This window comes from Macaca nemestrina, chromosome 7 (genome assembly GCF_043159975.1).
Source record: "Macaca nemestrina isolate mMacNem1 chromosome 7, mMacNem.hap1, whole genome shotgun sequence".
Lineage (NCBI taxonomy): Eukaryota > Metazoa > Chordata > Mammalia > Primates > Cercopithecidae > Macaca > Macaca nemestrina.
In genome coordinates, this window is record NC_092131.1 from 70,635,882 (window position 1) to 70,657,847 (window position 21,966).

The 21,966-nt window shown below is 37.1% G+C and overlaps 1 protein-coding gene across 20 annotated transcripts in view; it reads right to left on the reverse strand.

Moving 5' to 3' along the window:
- LOC105478006 (mirror-image polydactyly 1) overlaps positions 1 to 21,966 on the reverse strand; it is a 402,680-nt gene that overhangs the window by 102,105 nt on the left and 278,609 nt on the right. Inside the window, exon 13 of one of the 20 annotated variants that reach the window (XM_071100289.1) lies at positions 10,434 to 10,589. The exons of the other annotated variants lie outside the window; for them this stretch is intronic. Within the exon in view, the coding sequence (XP_070956390.1) occupies positions 10,449 to 10,589 (141 nt within the window). The 3' untranslated portion in view covers positions 10,434 to 10,448. Of the gene's footprint in view, positions 1 to 10,433; positions 10,590 to 21,966 lie in introns of those variants that run through there. 20 annotated transcript variants of the gene reach the window in all.

A 21,966-nucleotide genomic window follows, 5' to 3' on the forward strand; every position in this document is an offset into this window, starting at 1 on the left:
ACCACTGATCCCATAGAATATAAACTACCATCAGAGAATACTATAAACACCTCTACACAGATAAACTAGAAACTCTAGAAGAAATTGATAAATTTCTGCACACATACACCTTTCCAAGTCTAAACAAGGAAGAAGTAGAATCCCTGAATAGACCAATAAAAAGTTCTGAAATGGAGTCAGTAATTAATAGCCTATCAACCAAAAAAAGTCCAGGACCAGATGGACTCACAGTCAAATTCTCCCAGAGGTACAAAGAAGAGCTGGTACCATTCCTTCTGAAACTATTGCAAAGAACAGAAAAAGAAGTAATCCTCCCTAACTCATTTTATGAGGCCAGCATCATCCTGATACCAAAACCTGGCAGAGACAAACAAAACAAAAAAAGAAAATTTCAGGCAGATATCCTTGATAAACATTGATGCAAAAATCCTCAATAAAATACTTGCAAACCGAATCCAGCAGCACATCAAAAAGCTCATCCACCACGATCAAGTCAGCTTCATCCCTGGGATGCAAAGCTGGTTCAACATACGCAAATCAATAAACATAATCCATCACACAAACAGAACCAATGACAAAAACCACATGATGATCTCATCAGATGCAGAAAAGGCCTTTGACAAAATTCAACAGCCCTCCATGCTAAAAACTCTCAATAAACTAGGTATTGATGGAACATATCTCAAAATAATAAGAGCTATTTATGACAAACCCACAGCCAATATCATACTGAATGGGCAAAAACTGGAAGCATTCCCTTTGAAAACTGGCACAAGACAAGGATGCCCTTTCTTACCCACTCCCATTCAACATATTATTGGAAGTTCTGGCTAGGACAATCAGGCAAGAGAAAGCATTGATAGGTATTCAAATAGGAAGAGAGGAAGTCAAATTGTCTGTTCGCAGATGACATGATTGTATATTTAGAAAACCCCATTATCTCAGCCCAAAACCTCCTTAAGCTGATAAGCAACTTCAGCAAAGTCTCAGGATACAAAATCAATATGCAAAAATCACAAGCATTCCTATACACCAATAATAGACAAACAGACAGCCAAATCATGAGTGAACTCCCATTCACAAATGCTACAAAGAGAATAAAATACCTAGCAATACATCTTACAAGGGATATGAAGGATCTCTTCAAGAAAAACTACAAACCATTGCTCAAGGAAATAAGAGAGGACACAAATAAATGGAAAAACATTCCATGCTCATGGATAGGAAGAATCAATGTCTTGAAAATGACCATACTGCCTAAAGTAATTCATAGATTCAATGCTCCTATCAAGCTACCATTGACTTTCTTCAAAAAATTAGAAAAACCTACTTTAAATTTCATATGGAACCAAAAAAAGACCTGCATTACCAAGACAATCCTAAGCAAAAAGAACAAAGCTGGAGACATCACACTACCTGACTTCAGAACCTACAAAGAACTTAGACAAATTTACAAGAACAAAACAACCCCATCAAAAAGTGGGCAAAGGATATGAACAGAAACTTCTCAAAAGAAGACATTAATGCAGCCAACAAACATATGAAAAAATTCTCATCATCACTGGTCATTAGATAAATGCAAATGAAAACACAATGAAATACCATCTCACGCCAGTTAGAATGGCGATGATTAAAAAGTCAGGAAATAACAGATGCTGGAGAGGATGTGGAGAAATAGGAATGCTTTTACACTGTTGGTGGGAGTGTAAATTAGTTCAGCCATTGTGGAAGACAGTGTAGCATTTCCTCAAGGATCTAGAACAAGAAATACCATTTGACCCAGCAATCCCATTACTGGGTATATATCCAAAGGATTATAAATCATTCTAGTATAAAGACACATGCACACGTATGTTTACTGTGGCACTGTTCACAACAGCAAAGACTTGGAATCAACCCAAATGCCCATCAGTGATAGACTGGATAAAGAAAATGTGGCACATATACAACGTGGAATACAATGCAGTATAAAAAAGGATGAGTTCATGTCCTTTGCAGGGAAGTGGAGGAAACCATCATTCTCAGCCAACTAACACAAGAACAGAAAACCAAACACCTCATGTTCTCACCCATAAATGAGAGTTGAACAATGAGAACACATGGACACAGGGAGGGGAACATCACACACTGGGGCTTGTCGGTGGGTGGGGGTCAAGGGGAGGATAGTATTAGGAGAAATACTGAATGTAGGTGATGGGTTAATGGGTGCAGCAAACCACCATGGCACATGTATACCTATGTAACAAAAGTGCATGTTCTTCACATGTACCCCAGAACTTAAAGTATAACAATAGTAAAAAAGAAACAAATGGAAATTTTAGAACTGAAAATAAAATAACTGAAATGAAAAGCCCAGAGGATAGGCTTAATAGCAGAATTGAAGGGACAGAGAAAGAATAAGAGAACTGGAAGATAGAACAATAAAAACGATTCAATATGAAAAACTGAGACATAGACTGAAAAAAACTATCATAGCTTCAGGGACCTGTGGACGATAATAAAAGATCTAACGGGTACGTGAGGTGGCCCACGCCTCTAATCCCAGCACTTTGGGAGGCTGAGGGGGGCGGATCACGAGGTCAAGAGATTGAGACCATCCTGGCCAACATGGTGAAACCTCATCTCTACTAAAAAATACAAAAATTTGCTGGGTGTGGTGGCGCACTCCTGTAGTCCCAGCTACTCAGGAGACTGAGGCAGGAGAATCACTTGAACCCGGGAGGCGGAGGTTGCAGTGAGCTGAGATCACACCACTGCACTCCAGCCTGGTGACAGAGTGAGACTCCGTCTCAAAAAAAAGAAAAAAAAAATCTAACATTTGGGTCATCAGAGTCATGGAAGGAGAAATGGAAGAGGACAGAGCTGAAAAACAAGTAGTTAAAGAAATAATGGCTGAAAACTTTCAAATGTGGCAAGACACAGAAACCTACAAGAAGTTGAGAAAACTCCAAATGGGAAAACTCACATAAATGAATGCAAAGACACATCACAATTAAACTTCAAAAAACTAAAGCCAAAGACAAATGACAGAACTCATAGCTTCTTTTCCAAGGTTGACTAGTATTGTATTGGATATATACACTACATTTTCTTTATCCGTTCATCTGTTGATGGTACTGATACTTAGGTTGATTCCATAACTTGGCTATTGTGAATAATGTTGCAATGAACATGGAAATGCAGACATTTCTTTGAAAAAATAATTTCAGGACAGTTGTGGTGGCTTACACCTGTGAAGTCAGCACTTTGGAAAACTGAGGTGGGAGGACTGCTTGAGGCCAGGAGATCAAGACCAGCTTGCTCTACATAGTGAGACCCTGTCTCTACAAAATTTTTAAAAAATCAATCAGGTGTGGAGGCATACACTCGTAGTCCAGCTACTCGGGAGGCTGAGGCAGGAGGATTGCTTGAGCCCCTGAGTTTGAGGCTTCAGTGAGCTGCAATCATGCCACTGCACTCCAGCTTGGGTCACAGAGCAAAACTCTGCCCTTAAAAAAAAAGATTTCAAATCTTTTGGGTAAATATCCAGAAGTGAGATTGCTGGATCATATAATTCTATTTTTAGTTTTTGGAGGAACCTGCTTTTCAGTTATCCATAATGGTTATACAGTTGGCCCTCAATATATGGACACTCAGTTGGCCCTAGAATACATGGATTCTGCAATTGTGGATTCAACCAACCATGGATGAAAAATACACACATGCACACACACACACACACACACACACATATATATATATATATATATATATATATTTTTTTTTTTTTAAGGAAAGAAAGATTGTTGTTGGCTGTGCTTGGTGGCTCACACTTGTAATCCCAGCACTTTGGGAGGCTGGGGCAGTTGGATCGCTTGAGCCCAGGAGTTTGGGACCAGTTTGGTCAATGTGGCAAGACCTCATCTCTAGTAAAAAATACAAAAAATTAGCCAGACATTGTGGCATAAGCCCATAATCCCAGCTACTCGGGAGGCTGAGGCAGGAGAATCACTTGAACCCAGAAGGCGGAGGATGGAGTGAGTCAGGATCATGCCACTGCACTGAAGCATGGGTGACAGAGTGATACTTGGTCTAAAAAAAAAAAAAAAAAAAAAAAAAAAAAACCATGGTTGTGTCTGTACTGAACATGTGCAGATTTTTTTTTTTAGTGATTATTCCCTAAACATATAGTGTAACAACTATTTACATAGCATTTACATTGTGTTAGGTATAGGCTAGAAATGATTTAAGGTATATAGGAGGATGTGCATAGGTTATATGCAAACACTATACCATTTTATGAAAGGGATTTGACTATCCATGGATTTTGCTATCCACTTGGGGTGCTGATACCAATCCCCTAACAGATACTGAGGGACAGCTGAATTAATTTATGTTCCCACCGAGAGTATACAAGGGTTCCCTTTTCTCCATATCCTCACTAACACTTGTTAACTTTTGTCTTTTTGGTAACAGCTGATATGGTTAGAACCCAAATCTCATCTTGAATTGCAATTCCCTAGGTGCTGAGGGAGGAACCTGGTGAGAGGTAATTGGTTCATGGGGGTGGTTTCCCCAATGCTGTTCTCATGACAGTGAGTGAGTTCTCAGGAGATCTGACGGTTTTGTGTCTGGAATTTCCCCTGCTTGCATTTCTCTCTCCTGCCACCATGTGAAGAAGATCCTTACTTCCCCTTCACCTTCTGCCATGATTGCAAATTTCCTGAGGCCCCCTCAGCTGTGTGGGACTGTGAGTCAATTAAACCTCTTTTCTTTTTTTTTTTTTTTTTTTTTTTTTTTGAGACGGAGTCTCGCTCTGTCGCCCAGACTGGAGTGCAGTGGCGCGATCTCGGCTCACTGCAAGCTCCGCCTCCCGGGTTCACGCCATTCTCCTGCCTCAGCCTCCGGAGTAGCTGGGACTACAGGCGCCCGCCACCACGCCCGGCTAATTTCTTTTTGTATTTTTAGTAGAGACGGGGTTTCACCGTGTTAGCCAGGATGGTCTCGATCTCCTGACCTCGTGATCCGCCCGCCTCGGCCTCCCAAAGTGCTGGGATTACAGGCTTGAGCCACCGCGCCCGGCCTAAACCTCTTTTCTTTATAAAATACCGAGTCTTGGGCAGTTCTTGACAGCAGTGTGAAAATGGACTAATACAACAGCCATTCTGATTGGTGTAAGATATCTTATTGTGGTTTTAATTTGCATTTCCCTACAATTAGCAATGTTAAGCATTTTTTTCATATATCTACTGGCTATCTGTATACCTTCTTTTGAGAAGTGTCTATTCAAATCCCTTGCCCATTTTTAAATTGGGTGTTTTGTTTTCTTGCTATTGAGTTGAGTCCCTTACATATTTTGGATATTAACCCTTTATCAGATGTATGGTTTGCAAGTATTTTCTCCCAATCCCTAGGCTGTCTCATCATACTGCTAATTGTTTTCTTTGATGTACAGAAGCTTTTTAGTTTCATGTAATCTCATCTGTCTATTTTTTTCTTTTGTTGGCTATGCTTTTTGGGGTCAAATCCAATAAAGCAACATTATATAGATTCCCTCCTATGTTTTCTTCTAATAGTTTTATAGTTTCTGGCCTTTCATTTAAGTCCTTAATCCATTTTGAGTTGACTTTTGTGTGTGGTGAGAGATAAAGGTCCAACTGCATTTTTCTGCATGTAAATATCAAGTTTTCTAGGCACTATTTACTGAAAAGACTATCCTTTTCCCATTGTGTATTCTTGGCACCTTGGCAAAAATCATTTCCGGGCTCTCTATTCTGTTTCATTGGTCAGTAGGTCTATTTTTTGGCAGTATCATGCCGTTTTAATTGCTACAGCTCTGTTGTATTATTTGAAATCGGCTATTATGATGCCTCGAGCTTTGTTCTTTTTGCTTATGATTCCCCTGGCTATGTGGTTTTGCTGTGTGTGTGTGTGTGTGTGTGTGTCTGTGTGTGTTGGGGGCGTCCATATGAGTTTCATGATAGTTTTTTTTCTATTTCTATTAACAATGACATTAGAATTCTGATAATTATTGCACTGAATCTGTATATGATTTTGGGTAGATCACTTGGTGTGACATTTTAACAGTATTAACTCTTTTAATTCATGAACATGAGATAACCTTCCACTTATTTGTGTCCTCTTCAATATCTTTCGTTGACATTTTAGAGTTTTCATTGTGCAGGTCTTACATCTCCTTTTGGTAAATTTATTCCTAAGGTTTATTTTTTTTTAGGGGGTAGCTATTGCAAATGGGATTGTTCTCTTGATTTCTTGTTCGGATAGTTTGTTGTTAGTGCATAGAAGTGTTATGGATTTGGGGGTGTTGATTTCGTATCCTACAATTTTACCGTATCTGTTTTTTGTGTTTTTATTCTTTTAGAGGATCTTTCTCTGCCACCCAGGCTGGAGTCCAGTGGTGCAATCATAGTTCACTGTAACCTTGTACTCCTGGGCTCAAGCAATCCTCCTGTGTCAGCCTTCCAAACAGCTAGGACTACAGACATGTGCCAACATGCCTATTTTTTAAACTTTTTAAATAGAGATGAGGTCTCACTATTTTGCCCAGGCTGGTCTTGAACTCTTGGCTTCATGTGATCCTCCTGCTTTGGCCTCCCAAAGTGCTTGTATTACAGACATGAACCACTGCACCCAACCTGTTTTATTAGTTCTAAGAGGATTTTTTTTGTGTGTGTGTGTGTGTGTGGAGTCTTCAGGGTTTGTGATCCTGTTGTCAGCAAACAATGACAATTTCACTTCTTTCTTTCCTATTTGAATGACTTTTATTTCTTTCTCTTGCCTAACTGCTCTGGCAAGAATTTCCACTATGTGGAATAGAAATGGTGAGAGCTGGCATCCTTGTCTGATCCCAGATTTTAAAGGAGAGGCTTTTAATGTTTTACTGCTGAGTGTAATGTTAGCTGTGGGCTTCTCATATGGCCTTTCTTTTATTGAGGTACATCCTTTCTACACCCAGTTGTGACAGTTGTTTTTGTTTGTTTGTTTGTTTTTTATCATGAAAGTATGTTGAATTTTGTCAAATGCTTTTTCTGCATCTAATGAGATAATTACATGGCTTTTGTTTTTCGTTCTGTTAATGTGATGTATCAAATGTATTGATTTGCATACGTTTCACCATCCATGCATCCCAATAATAAATCCCACTTGATAATGGTAGATTTATAATGTGTTGTTGCATTTGGTTTGGCAGCATTTTGTTGAGAATTTTTACATCTATGTTATCAAGAATATTGGCCTGTAATTTCCTTTTCTTGTAATGTCCTGGTCTGACTCTGGGATCAAGGTAATGGTGGCCTTGCAAAAAGAGTTTGGAAGTATTCTCTCCTCTTTAATTTTTGGGAAGAGTTAGAGAAGGATTAGTATTAGTTCTTCACTAAATGTTTGGTAGAATTCAGCAGTGAAGCTGTCAGGTCCTGGGCAACTTTTTATGAAAGATTTTTTTTTATTACTGATTTAACCTCCTTATAGTCATTACTGGTCTGTTCAGATTTTCTGCTTTTTCATGATTCAGTGTTGGTAGGTTCCATTGTCTAAGAATTTATCCATTTCTTCCAGGTTATCCAATTTATTGGCATATATTTATTCATAATAGTCTGTTACTTTGTATTTTTGTGTTAGCAGTTGTACAGTCTCCTCTTTCATTTCTGATTTTTATTTACTTGAATCTTCCCTCTCTTTTTCTTAGTCTAGCTAAGGGTTTGTAGATTTTGTTTATCTTTTTAAAAAACCAAGTCTTACTTTCATTGATCTTTTGTACCGTTTTTCTAGTCTCTACTTCATTTTTTTCCTGCTCTGAGCTTTATTATTTCCTTCCTTCTGCTAACTTTGGGCTGGGCTTAGTTTGTTATTCTTTTCCTAGTTCCTTGAGGAGAAATCTTAAGTTACTTATTAGAAATATGTCTTGTTTTTTGATATGGGCATTTATTGTTGTAAAATTTCCTTAGAAGTGCTTTTCCTCTATACCATAAGCTTTGGTATGTTGTGTTTCAATTTTCATTTGTCTCAAGATATTTAAAAATTTTTCTTTTAATTTCTTCATTATGCATTGGTTGTTCAGGAGCATGTTAATTGCCATGTATCTGTGAATTACCTAAAATTCCTCTTGTTCTTGATTTCTAGGATTCAAACTAATGTGGTCAAAAAAATACTTGATATGATTTCAATATTCTTCAATTTGCTAAGGCTTGTTTTGTACTCCAACAGGTGATCTATCCTGGAGAATGTTCCATGTGTGCTTGAGAAGAATGTGTATTCTGTTCCTGTTGGACTGAATGTTCTGTATATTTCTGTCAGTTCCATTTGGGCTAAAGTGTTGTTCATGTCTAATCTTTTATTATTAATTTTCTGTCTGTATAATCTGTCCATTGCTTAAAGTGGGGTATTCTCCAACCCCACTGGAAACAAACAAAAAATAAATAAAGTGGTATATTGAAGTCCCCTGCTATTAATTTGTTGCAATTTATCTCTCCACTGATCCTTTAATATCTGTTTTAGATATTTAGGTATTCTGATGTTGCATGCATATATATTTGTAATTGTTATATCCTCTTGATAAATGGATCTCTTTACCATTATATAATGTCCTCTTTGTCTCTTTTTTATAGTTTTTGACTTAAAGTCTATATTGTCTAAAACAATATTTATGACTGTTATATTCTCTTGATAAACTCCTCTATCATTATTATAATGTCCTATTTTTTACAGCTTTTGAATTAAAGTCTAAATTGTCCAAGAATATTCAGCTACCCCTGCTATCTTTTGGTATGCATTTATGTGGAATATCTTTTTCTATCCTTTCACTTTCAGTCTATGTGTCCTTAAAAGTAAAGTTAGTCTCTTGTAGATAGCATATAGTTGGGTCTTGGTTTTTTTTCATTGAGCCACAGTATGTCCTTTTTTAAGATAATTTAATCCATTTAAATTCATGGTAATTATTGATAGTAAAGACTACTGCCATTTTGCTAATTGTTTTCTGGTGGTTTTGTTGATACTTTGTGGCATCTCTTGCTATCTTCCTTTTTGGTTTGATGGCATCAGATTTTCATCAGTAATGTCCTTGGCAAATTTGTCAATGAATTTCTCTGCTGTTTTGTGATCAAAAGTTTTATTACCACAAATCTTTAAAAATTTAATATCATTCTTTTTCTCAGTTTCTGCAACCAGCCTGTTGAATATTCACAGTTTTTCAATTTTCAGTTCATTGTGCTAGATCTCTGCTTGTTTCATGACCAATACACTATTACGTGTCATATATTCACTTCAACACTGATGGATCTACTCTTTCAGCACATGACTGAGGTCTTCACTTTTAGCTTTATGTAGTATTCTATTTTTCATCACTTTAAGCACAGAACTTCAATGGCTTATCCTTCTGTGACACAGGTAATATATGGTAGTCATTCTAGCACTATACTCTTTTGTAAGACATTTCACACTTACACTGCTGTCCAGTTTCTCCAATAGCATGACTTTCTGAGCTATGGATAAACATAAATGATTCTTCTTTTTCTTATCATTGTTCCCAATGGGGCATCTGCAGACCTTTTAGCCTTTTTCAACAATATCTTTATACCACAGAGCAGAGAATAAGCAAAGCAATAGAAAACAAAAACACACAGTGAGCAACATATGTAAATCCTGGCCCCATGTGGGGCATTATAGTGACCTGCTGTTCATGCAGCCAGCCTGCACACATGCTATTTTATTATGCTTTGTAGGTGTGCTTGTGTAGGGAAATCTGGGTATGCTCAGAAAAGATATATTGCAGCTGAATGGGCTGGGAGGGTCTTTTTTTTCTCTTGAGGATGCTGAATAAACTGTGTGTTGTGTCCCTGCATTTTGAATGTGACTTGTCACATGAGGTCAGGTGTGGAATTTTATACTTGTGATGTCATGTCAGCACTCAAAAAGTTGTACACTTTGAGCATTTTGGATTTTCAGATTAGGGATGCACAATCTGTACTGATCTCAGGGACATTAAAAGCATAATAGAAAAATGCTATGAACAACTCCATGCCTGTAAGTTTAATAACTTACATGAAAGAGATCAATTCTGTGAAAGACACAAACTACCAAAACTCATACAAGGAGAAATAAATATTTGGAATAAACATTTATTTATTAAACAAATTCAATAAAATAATTGATAACATTCCAAAAATGAAAGCACCAGGCACACTGGTGAATTCTACTCAATATTTAAGAAGGAAATAATATCAATTCTCTATGATCTCATCCAAAAAATACAAGCAGAGGAAACACCATCTAATTCAATTAATGAGGCTAGCATGACCCTAATACCAAAACCAAGTTAAGAGGCCAGGCGCCGTGGCTCACACCTATAATCCTAGCACTTTGGGAGGCCAAGGTGGGTCGATAACCTGAGATCAAAAGTTCGAGACCAGCCTGGCCCACATGGTGAAACCCTGTCTCTATTAAAAATACAAAAATTACCCGGGTGTGTGGTGCATGCCTGTAATCTCAGTTACCCAGGAGGCTGAGGCAGGAGAATCACTGGAACCTGGGAGGGGGAGGCTGCAGTGAGCTGAGATTGCACCACTGCACTCCAGGGTGGGCAACAGAGAAAGACTCTGTCTCAAAAAAAAAAAAAAAAAAAAAAAAAAAAAAAAAAAAAAAAAAAGAGAGAGAGAGAGAGAGAGACATTACAAGAAAGTAAAACTTGAAAACCAGTAAACAAAGATGCAAAAACCCTAAACAAAATATTACCAAATTAAATCCAACACAATATATAAGGAATTACTATGACCAAGTGAGACTTAATGTATTAGAAGCATCTGACAAAATTAAATGCCCATTCATGATAAAAACCTCTCAGTAACCTAGAAATAGGGAGGAGCTATCTCAACTTTATATAGAACATCTATAAAAACCATACAGTTATCATATTTAATGGTAGGACATTAGGTGCTTTACCCCTATGATCAAGAAAAAGGTAAGAAGTGCCCTCTCACTACTTCTATTCAACATGGTACTGGAAGTGCTAGCTAATGCAGTAAGACAAGAAAAGAAAGTGAAAAGTATAAAGATTGGGAAGGAAAAATAAAACTATCTTTTTTTCTGCAGATGACATGATTGGCTATGTAGAAAATCCCATGAAATTGAAAAAAACATTCCAGACCATCCAACCAACCAACCAACCAAACAAACAAATAAAACAACTCCTGGAACTAGTAATGATTAGTGATTATAGTAAGATTGTACGACATAAGATTATTTTAAGGTCAATTGCTTTCCTATGTAGCAACAATGAACAATTTTAATTTGAGATTGCATTAGTACCGAAAAGAGAAATACTTAGGTATACATCCCGCAAAATATGTACCAGATCTATATGAGGAAACCGATACAACTCCGATGAAAAAAATCAAAGACGTAAATAAACTGAGTCTTGGATAAGGCAACTCAGTATTGTTAAGATGCCAGTTCTTACCAACTGGATCTGCACATGCAACACAATCCCAATAAAAATTCCAGCAAATTATTTTGTATTGACAAATTGATTTTTAAAGCTTATGTGGGGAGGCAAAAGACCCCAAATAGTCAACTCAGTATATAAGGAGAACAATATTGGAGGACTGACACCACCTAACTTCAAGCCTTACTGTAAGGCTATGGTAATCAAGACAGCATTGTGTTGCAAAAGAATAGAAAAATCGATCAATGGAAGAGAAGAGAGCCCAGAAACAGATACACACAAATACTGTCAACTGATCTTTGACAAAGTAGCATAAGCAACCAAATGGACAAAGAATAGTTTCTTCTTCTTCAACAAATAGTGCTGGAACAATTGGATATCTATATGAAAAAATGAACCTAGACAAAGACTAGACTTTTCACAAAATGTAACTCAAGATGGACCATAGGACTATAACAGCAAAACACAAAATTATACAACTTCTTAAAGAAAACAAGAGAAAATCTAGGTGACCTCGGGCTTGCTGATCAGTCGTTAGATGTATCACCAAAAACATGATCTATGAAAGAAAAAAACAGGTAAGTTGGACCTCATTAAAAGTAAAAACTTCTGTGCTACAAAAGGCACTGTTAAGAGAATGAAAAGACAATTCACAAAATAGGAGAACATCCTTGCAAAACACATACTAATGAAGGACTGGTATTCAAAATACACAAAGAGCTCTTTAAAATCAACAATAAGAAAATAAATAACTTAATTTTAAAAATGAGTAAGCCTGTGATCCCAGCACTTTGGGAGGCAGAAGCAGGTGGACCACTTGAGGTCAGGAGTTCAAGACTAGCCTGGCCCACATGGTGAAACCCTGTCTCTACTAAAAATACAAAAATTAGCCAGGCATGGTGGTGCATGCCTGTAGTCCCAGCTACTCAGGAGGCTAAGGCAGGAGTATCGCTTGAACCTGGGAGGCAGAGGTTGCAGTGAACTGAGATCATGCCATTGCACTCCAGCCTGGATAACAAGAGTGACTCTGTCTCAAAAAAAAAAAAAAAAAAAAGTAAAGGATCTCAACAGACACTTAAGCAAAGAAAATATATAGATGGTTAAGTAAGCATATAAGAGGCTCAACATAATATGTCATCAGAGAATTGTAAATTAAAATAACAATGATATACTACTACACTACTTATTAGAATGGCAAGAATCCAAAAACCTAAAAATACCAATTGTTGTACAACATCCTCATTCATCTCATCCGTTGCTGGTGGGAATGCAAAATAGTACAACCACTTTGAAAGATAGTTTGGCAGATTCTTTCAAAGCTAAATATAGCCTCACCATATTTAATAGTCTGTTCTTGCAGTGCTAATAAAGATATACCTGAGAATGGGTAATTTATAAAGAAAAAGAGGTTTAATAGACTCACAGTTGCACATGGCTAGGGTCATAATCATGGCTGAAGGTGAATGAGGAGCAAAGGCTGTCTTACATGGTGGCAGACAAGAGACTGTATATAGGGGAACTGCCCTTTATAAAACGTGAGACTTATTCACTATTATGAAAACACCATGGTAAAAATCCACCCCCATGATTCAATTACCTCCCACTGGGTCCCTCCCCTCCCACGACACATGGGGATTATGGGAGCTACAATTCTGGATGAGATTTGGGTGGGGACTCAGCCCAAGAATGTCACCATATGATCTAGCAATCATGCTCCAAGGTTTTTACCCAATAAAAACCTATGTCCATACAAAGACCTGCACAAGAATGTTTATACTAGTTTTATTCATAATTTCCCCAGACTGGAAACAACCAAGATGTCTTTCAATAGGTGAATATATAAACAAACTATAATGTGTCTATACAATGGAATATTTTTTAATGATAAAAAAGAACTATCAAGCCATGAACATACATGGAAGAACTTTAAACGCATATTGCTTAGTGAAAGAAGCCAGTCTCAAAAGGCTATATACTGTGTGATTCCAACAATATGACATTGTGGAATAAACAAAACTGCAGAGACATTAAAAAGATCAGTAGTTGCTAGGGATTCAGAGGAAGGGAGAGGAATAAAAAGTATGGGCATGCATAAAAAGCACATGGGTATTTTAGTATGGTAAAACTCTCTATGACATTGTAATAATGAATATATGACATGCATTTTTCAAAGCCATAGAACTGTACAATATAATGAGTGAACCTTAATGTAAACTATGGACTTTAGCTAATGATAATACATCAGTATGTTTTCATTAGTTTTAACAAATGTGCCACATCAATACAAGACATTAATAAAAGGGTAAACTGTGTGTTGGGGAGGTTATGTGGGAATTCTGTGCTACTTCCTTAATTGTGCCATGAGTCTAAACTGTTCTAATAAAGAAAGTCTATTAATTGAATCCCTGCTCCACCACTATTCCCATCCACACACACAGAGTAGGAGTGAAAACTGGCTAACCAAATTCAGCAGGAATGAAACTTGACAAGATACAAAGGAACAGTCAAACATGGCCCGCAATAGTATAGTGTCTGTGTTCATTTGCTTTGCGTTGCTATAAAATAATACCTGAGGCAGGGTAGTTTTAAAGAAAAAAAGGTTTATTTGGCTCACAGTTCTGATGTCTGGACAAGTTCGAAATTGGGCATCTGGTGAGGGCCTCAGGCTGCCTCCACCCATGGCAGAGCTGGCTTGTACAAAGATCACATGGTAAGAAAGGAAGCAGGAGAAAGAGCGGGGAGGTGTGGGATGCTTTTAACAACCATCTTTAGTCGAGAAAGACCTAATAGAGTGGTAACTAAGAGTGAGAACTCTCTCATTACCATGAGAAAGGCCTCAAGTAGATCATGGAGGATCTGCCCCCGTAACCCCAACACCTCCCACTAGGCTCCACCTCCCAGCACCACCACACTGGGGATTAAATTTCAACATGAGGTTTGTAGGGGCCAAACATCCAAGCTACAGCAGTGTCCAAATTGGACCTAATCAGACCTGAATTCAGTTATGCCTGTTACAATTTATAATAGGGATACTTTGAAGCACCTCCATAGGAGGGCTTACCAGGTAGTGAGTGGTCTGTAAAACTTATTAGGTTTTATGGAAAACTGCTGAGAAAACATACTGGGCAGGAAGTGAGAATAAATTAAAGGTCTATGATAAGTCTCTTCAAGTATTTGAAGAGGCAGTTTACAGAATTCTGTGTTGCTTCAGAGGGTAACATAATCCAGCTCAGAATGGGACTTATTAGAATTGTACAATAGGATGTTGATGCCTTACAAAAAAATAAGATGCTCTATGTTGATGTATTCCTGCTTAGTATTGAAGGCTAGACAAAATTATCTTTACATGATTTTTCAGTGAAGACACTTAGTTAAAAATAAGCTATCATATCATTTTTCATCCTAATTCTACTTAGATGGGGGTACTCCGTCACAAGAGAATAGTGCCATCTGCATAAGGATCAGTTCTAGCCAAAAGAATTTTTGAGGCGCTCAGCACACTCTCACTATCTAGTTTCTCCATAATTGGAAATTATGCCCTATAACATCAACATGAATACATTTTTATACTAAAAATGTATAGGCTGGTGCAAAAATGTATAGCCTGGTGCAAAATTACTTTTGCACCAGCCTAATAATAGCAAACAATCAACTGTTCTTACATAGGCCCAATATTTTTTAATTTTATTAATGATCCCAACTCCCTTAGGAAAAGTAAATTAAGCCTTTTTAAATATATAGTTTTATTTTACATTATATACAGTTTAGTTGTTGGACAAGCACTGATGCTGATTTCAGATATGAGGTCTAAATAAACACAATTTATGAGAATATTACAAATGCACAGTGCTTGCTACATAGCTGCTTCTAAAGAACTACTTGATTAATTGAATTGCTGAATATAGGGTTCAGCTGGTACATGCCTATTGTAAGCATATGCTTTGTTTTACTCAGAATTGGGTCACTGCATTGAGATACCTCAGGCCCTGCTTCTCTTCCTCCTATAAATGAGTGATTACTATGTGCTGGGTGCTTTGCTAGGGCTAGGGATGAGTACTGACTAAACACATGTTTCAAATTATTATAAATGCTATAAAGCAAAGGAGGTGACTTTTGAGTTGAGATTTAAAGATAAAAGTAGGCATTAATTTGAAGGAGGGTGGACAAAAATTTTTCAGGCACAGGGGAGAACATGTACAAAGGCCGATGGTAAGAGAAAGGATGGCTGAAGAGCTAAATGAATCCCAGTTAGGCAGTGTTCAGAGAGCATTAAAAAAAGTAGTTGGGATCAGAGCACATAGAATCTTCCTGAAATATAGAATATTTTGGTCTTTATCAAAGGGAAAATGAGAAACTACTAAAGGATTTTAAAGAAAGCATAAGAATATTTGCCTTTCAAAAAAATTGCTCTAGCTAGGGAGTAGTTTGTATAGCTACAAGTATTCCCACTCTCTAATAAGACACCAGATCTCTAATTGCTAAGCCTCACCTCGCCCTTCTCTGAGCAGGATAGCTTTGGAATTGTAAGAGAACATGGAGATATACTGAAGCTCAAATCCAGGAAATATAACAAAGTTCAGGAACTTATTTTTTTAGTTAATTGGACCAGACATACTCCTTAGAAGATTTTGTTGTTGTTTTCTATCACAGATTTTGACTCACTAAATTATGAAAATATTCCTGTTTGTTCTAAAATTTCTCTTGGACCTGGTTTGGGATCATCTCATTTAGAATCAAATGGTCTATGTTTGCTGTCTTTATCTTCTCAACGTCAATTCAAGGGTCTATAATCTTCTCTGTCTCCAAGTGTTCCAATGATGTTACCAAATACAAAAGATACTTAAAAATTTATTTGTATAGATTCAGTGAATACATGTGCAGTTTTGCTACATGGATATATTGTGTAGTGGTGAAGTCTGGGCTTTTAGTGTACCCATTACCGAAACAGTGAACACTGTAACCAATAGGTAAATTTTCAACCCTCACCCACCTCCCAATATCCCTCGTTTTGGAGTTCCCAGCATCTATTACTCTTCTTTGCATTAAAAGACACTTTTCAAGCTTCTTATTTGACCTGAGACGAATTCTTTCTAGAAATGCCTTTTTTCCCTGCTTTCCATGACAATACACTTCTGGTTTCTGTTTACTTTCCTTGATGCTTTTCAATCTTCTTTGAAGGGTTCTTGTCTTCTACTCAACCTTTAACTGCTGTCTTCTCATGCTACCTAGTCTCTCCTGATTGCAACCCACACTGATAGTGTATTAGTCTGTTATTACATTACTATAAAGAACTACCTGACACTGGGTAATTTGTAAGGAAAGGGGTTTAATTGGCTCATAGTTCTGCAGGCTGTGCAGGAAGCATGGCTAGGGAGGCCTCAGAAAACTTACAAGCATGGCGAAAAGTGAAGAGGAAGCAGGCACATCTTCACATGGCAGAGCAGGAGAGAGAGAGCAAGGGGAGGTGATACACACTTTTAAACAATCAGGTGTCATGAGAACTCACTGTCACGAGAACAGCAAGGGGGAAATCCATCCCCATAGTCCAATCACCTCCCACCAGGCCTCTCCTGTAACATTGGGGATCACGATTCAACATGAGATTTGGGCGGGGACACAAATCCAAACCATATCAGGTGGCTTCACTTGATCATCGATATAACTAATGACCTTTAACTCTGAAGTATTTCTCTCCAGCTCAGATTTCTATCCTAAGCAACAGATCCTTATAACCACCTCATAAACATCTCCATGTGACCCTTCTTCAAATATCTATAACTCAATGTCTAAAATTGAACTCATGATCTCATTTTGTACCCCTCTGCAAATTGACTCTTTCTCTTCCTCCTCCTTTCCTTAGGCATCACCATCTATTCAGTTGTTCATGCATGAAACCTACACATCATCCTTAATATTTATATCTCACCTCACAGTCTATGCTATTTTATACATAAATCTCCTTTGCATCTTTCAATTTCTTTCCATCCCCATCTTAGTTCATTTTCTGTTGCTATAACAGAAAACCGCAGACTGGGTAGTTTACAAATAATAGAAGTTTATTTGGCTCTGGAAGCTGTAAAGTCCAAGAGCATGGCACTGGCATCCGGTGAGGGTCATCCCATGGTGGAAGGTGGAAGGTGGAAGGTGGAAGGACACACAAAAGAGAGAAAATGGGGGGCTGACCGTATCCTTTTATTAGGAGTGCATTCCTAAGACAATTAACCCTCTCCTATGATAATGGCATTAATCCATTCATGAGGGCAGAGCCCTCATGGCTGGATCACCTATTAAAGGCCCACCTCTTAATATTGTTATAGTCGCAATAATTCCCAATCCATAAACTTTTGGGGGACACATTCAAACCATAGCAAGCCCCATTATCACTATCTTAATTTAGAGTGACTGCTATTATTCTTTCAAGTGAATTACCACATGATATGGTTTGCATCTGTGTTCCTGCCCAAATCTCATGTCAAATTGTAATCCCCAGTATTGCAAGTGGGGTCTGGTGGAAGGTGATTAGAACATGGGGGTGGTTTCTCATAAATGGTTTAGTACCATATGTAGCACCCCCCTGCTCTCTCTCTTTTCCTCCTGCTCTGGCCATGTGACATGTCTGCTCCCCCTTTGCCTTCGCCATGACTGGAAGCTTCCAGTGGCCTCCCCAGAAGCAGATGCCACTATGCTTCCTACACAGCCTGCAGAACTGTGAGCCAATTAAACCTCCTTTCTTTATAAATTACCAAGCCTCAGGTATCTCTTTATAGCAATCCAAGAATGGACTAATATACTACAATAGTCTTTTCAGTTGTTCTTTGCCTTGAGTGAGTTTTCTAAAGCACAAATATGAATGTATCACTCCCTGGATTAAAACACTTTAATGGCTCCTCACTTTTCCTAGGATTAAGTCCAAATTTCTTAAACCTCATTTACAAAGCTTTTCATGCCTCTCTTTATAGATCATTTCTCATCATTCACCTATTTACCTCTATTCTCCAGTCAGGATGAATAACCTTCAAGTCCCCTAGAACACTGACACTATCTCCCTTTACTTAACTAGCTCCTACATATCCTTTGGATCTCAGCTTGGATAGGAGAGTCTCCAACAAATCTGACCTAGTGTCCAGCTTAGGTCATCTCCTCATGTTCTCCCATAGTACTCAGACCTTTCAACTGGATAAAGAGTAAACCCCAGGGGAAACTGTCTTTTCACCATTTAATTTCTATCTACTACCTAGAAAACAGTTTAATAAATATTTGTGAAATGGATAAAATAACTTGTTGCTCAAGCCTGTTTCATGTGGTTCTTAATTTTTTATGTTTTAGTGGATGACAAGAATCTGTAATTTGCATATGCCCTGCAGAAGATAAGGTATGGATATTTAGGACTAGTCTACAGTTAATCAATGTGCATTACAGACTAATTACTTTGTGGACCCTAAGAGTAATTTCAAAATACCCCAAGATTTCAAAAGGAAACAAAAGAAAGAAAAGCAAGCAAAACTAACTTCATGAAATTAATGTATCCTTGAAGGGGATGTTACATTGACTCTCATTACTATAATATCATTGTGGATTTCAGTGGTTTTCCTGGAATACTGAAAAGAAGTGCAACTGGAAGCCCCCCTGGCAGTTGAGCAAACATTTGCTTGTGGTGAAATAATTCCTGAAAGGGACATTCATTCAATAAACATTTATTGAGCAACCACACACACACAAATGTACACACACACACATATATGTAAATACATGTTTATATACTATATTGTCACATAGTAAATGCTTGGGGATACAGCAGTAAACAAAGCAGATCAAAATCTTTAATCTTTCTCTCTCTTTTTTTTTTTTTTGAGATGGAGTCTCACTCTGTCACCCAGGCTGGAGTGCAGTGGCGTGATCTCGGCTCACTACAACCTCCACCTCCCGGGTTCAAGTGAGTCTCCTGCCTCAGCCTCCTGAGTAGCTGGGATTACAGGCACCTGCCACCACGCCTGGTTAATTTTTGTATTTTTAGTAGGGACAGCTTTTCACCATGTTGGCCAAGCTGGTCTTGAACTCCTGACCTCAGGTGATCTGCCGCCTCGGCCTCCCAAAGTGCTGGGATTACAGGCGTGAGCCACTGTGCCTGGCCAAAAATCTCTAATCTTATAGAGGTTTTACTCACCTTTTTATCTTTAGCACCTCAAGAATGCTTAATAAATATTTGTGAATTAGTTAATTAATGTTTCTTAAGACCTGCTCACAATCTGTATTTCCTTAAGTCTTGATGGTCTTCCATTCTAGATGTGCTATTGCATAGCAGATCCCATAGATAAGGAAGAAAGGCTGTGATTATCCTGAACGTAACTTCTACTTCCCTTTATATTTCTTATTTTAAAATCACTTCACCATAATTTATTATAATTACCAAAATGTTAGCTTATGAAATTTGAAGCAGGTCTCTTTATAGAGAATAGACAGGCAGTTACAAAAAAATGATCTTTTATCATAATTTTGTTGATGATTTTGCCTACAGTAATTATAGAGAACTGTTAATCACTTACACCAAGATGATCCCTAATTTAAGCATATTATGCATGTGCTGTATGCACCTTATTTAAAAGAAAATCAATTTGTCATTTATTTCATTATATTTTTCAGCAGTTTTTCTGTACAATATGTGAAAATTGAAAAGTTGAACAAAGTCAACTCAAGGTTCCATCAGATTGCTTTATCTACAGGTTTTAGGGTTATAAATATAAAATTAAGGTTATTGCTTCTTTGAGAGCTAAAGTACTTAGTAAAACATTCATTGAGGTTTCTTCTTTGTAGTCTGATAATGTTAAACATGGCTTATATCACATTTATAAGCAACAGAATTATTTCAAAAAATGTAGCTAATGATAAGGATGAATGTCATTTACTTTTGTTTTGATCGCCAGGAAATATTGTTTACTTTACTTTAAAATTTATGTGAGCCATTTGATTATATGCCTTTTTTAATTAGCTTGAAGGAAGCAATCACTGGGGAGAAAGCGGAAATCAATTCTGATCCGATATTGATAGCTACTGTGCTGTAAACTGTGTGTCCTTTCTAATTAAATGTAAACATGTTCAGTTCTAAAGTCCAGTAGCAATGACAACAGTCACTAGGAAAGATTGCCTAAGTACTGCTCAACTGATTTGCCGGCCTTTCTTTCTTTCTTTCAAAGTTGTGCTTGTGCAATCATTGGTGGGGTGAATGCTGGTTGTAACTGACTTTTTTTTAGGTCATCTTCAGAGAAAAGATTTGACAAGAATGTAGAGTGCTCTACATGTAATACCTGAAGTTACTTATTAACTATGTCCTTCTGATAGCTAATCAATGGCATTGCATAGAGTGAAATTTGGTGCACTAAACTGCCCCCCTGTCCAAAGCCAAGTCTTGGTAAATATTTAATGGCTGTAAAGGTGTTTTGCTAGTTATCAAACTGATATGTTAAAGGACTCTTAAAAGCAACTTTATCTTTTCTTCCATTCCCTAAATAATTTGCTCAGCAATATACTGTGTAGGTGTAAAAGCATTTGGATTATTTCATTTTATTATCTTCCTCAGAAAAAGAACAAATTAGAATTAATATAAAATCATGTTCACTTTAATCAAGTACTTTGTCACTTAAACAGAAGAGGGAAAAATAACAACCACCAAACTTCTCTCTTGGTAAAATGCCAACTTAAAAAGCATAAAACAACCCAACCCCTTTCACTTTACTAAACACTACACTAGACTGGTTCAAAACCTGTTGTACAGCTGCTGTCATAAGGAAATGTTATAAAATTTCTCTTGCAACACACTCTGGAAAAATTAGAAGACATTTGGATTTTTGCTTTTTATTCAACATAGTACAGGTTGGGCTTTACCTATTTACTTTTTAAATTATCTGTTGAGCCCCCTTGTTTTATCTAATTTAAGTCCTAGCTAAGCAGAAAAACTAGCAGTTTTATTCTTGAAATAAATAAACAAATATCCTAAGATTTAAGTTTTATTAGAATACTTGATAATTGCTTAGGTCCTGTCTAGAAATGAGTCTGATTTCTTTAAATTTACACTTATTTAATGCTTACAGATTGGGAAGGAAGTTAGTAGTACTTTTTTTAAATTCTGGCAGGAGAAATAGTTTAAATGTATTTCAGTCTAAAATTTTTTTTTAATTTATTTATTATTATTCAGTCTAAAATTTAAGACACTTACTAAAGACTGACTGACTTATGAGGTGGGAATTTTAATAGCCTAATTGTAGAAAGTCACAAATTACACTCCTAAGTAGGAAATAAGTTCTGGTGACTGAAAGTCCTACATTGAATTAATGACTCTGCAAGATACATCCAATATCAAAAGGGTTAAAAATGAAAAAATAAAGAAAAAATATTAGAGTAAAATCATTAAAGTTCAGTTTTTAGAATGAACAAATATTACAAATTTGCCAGATTTGAGGTGGTAATGATGCATTTCTCAACACTAGGAAGACCTGCTTATTTTACCTTGTGGTGGTCTGAAAGGAATATTTATATAT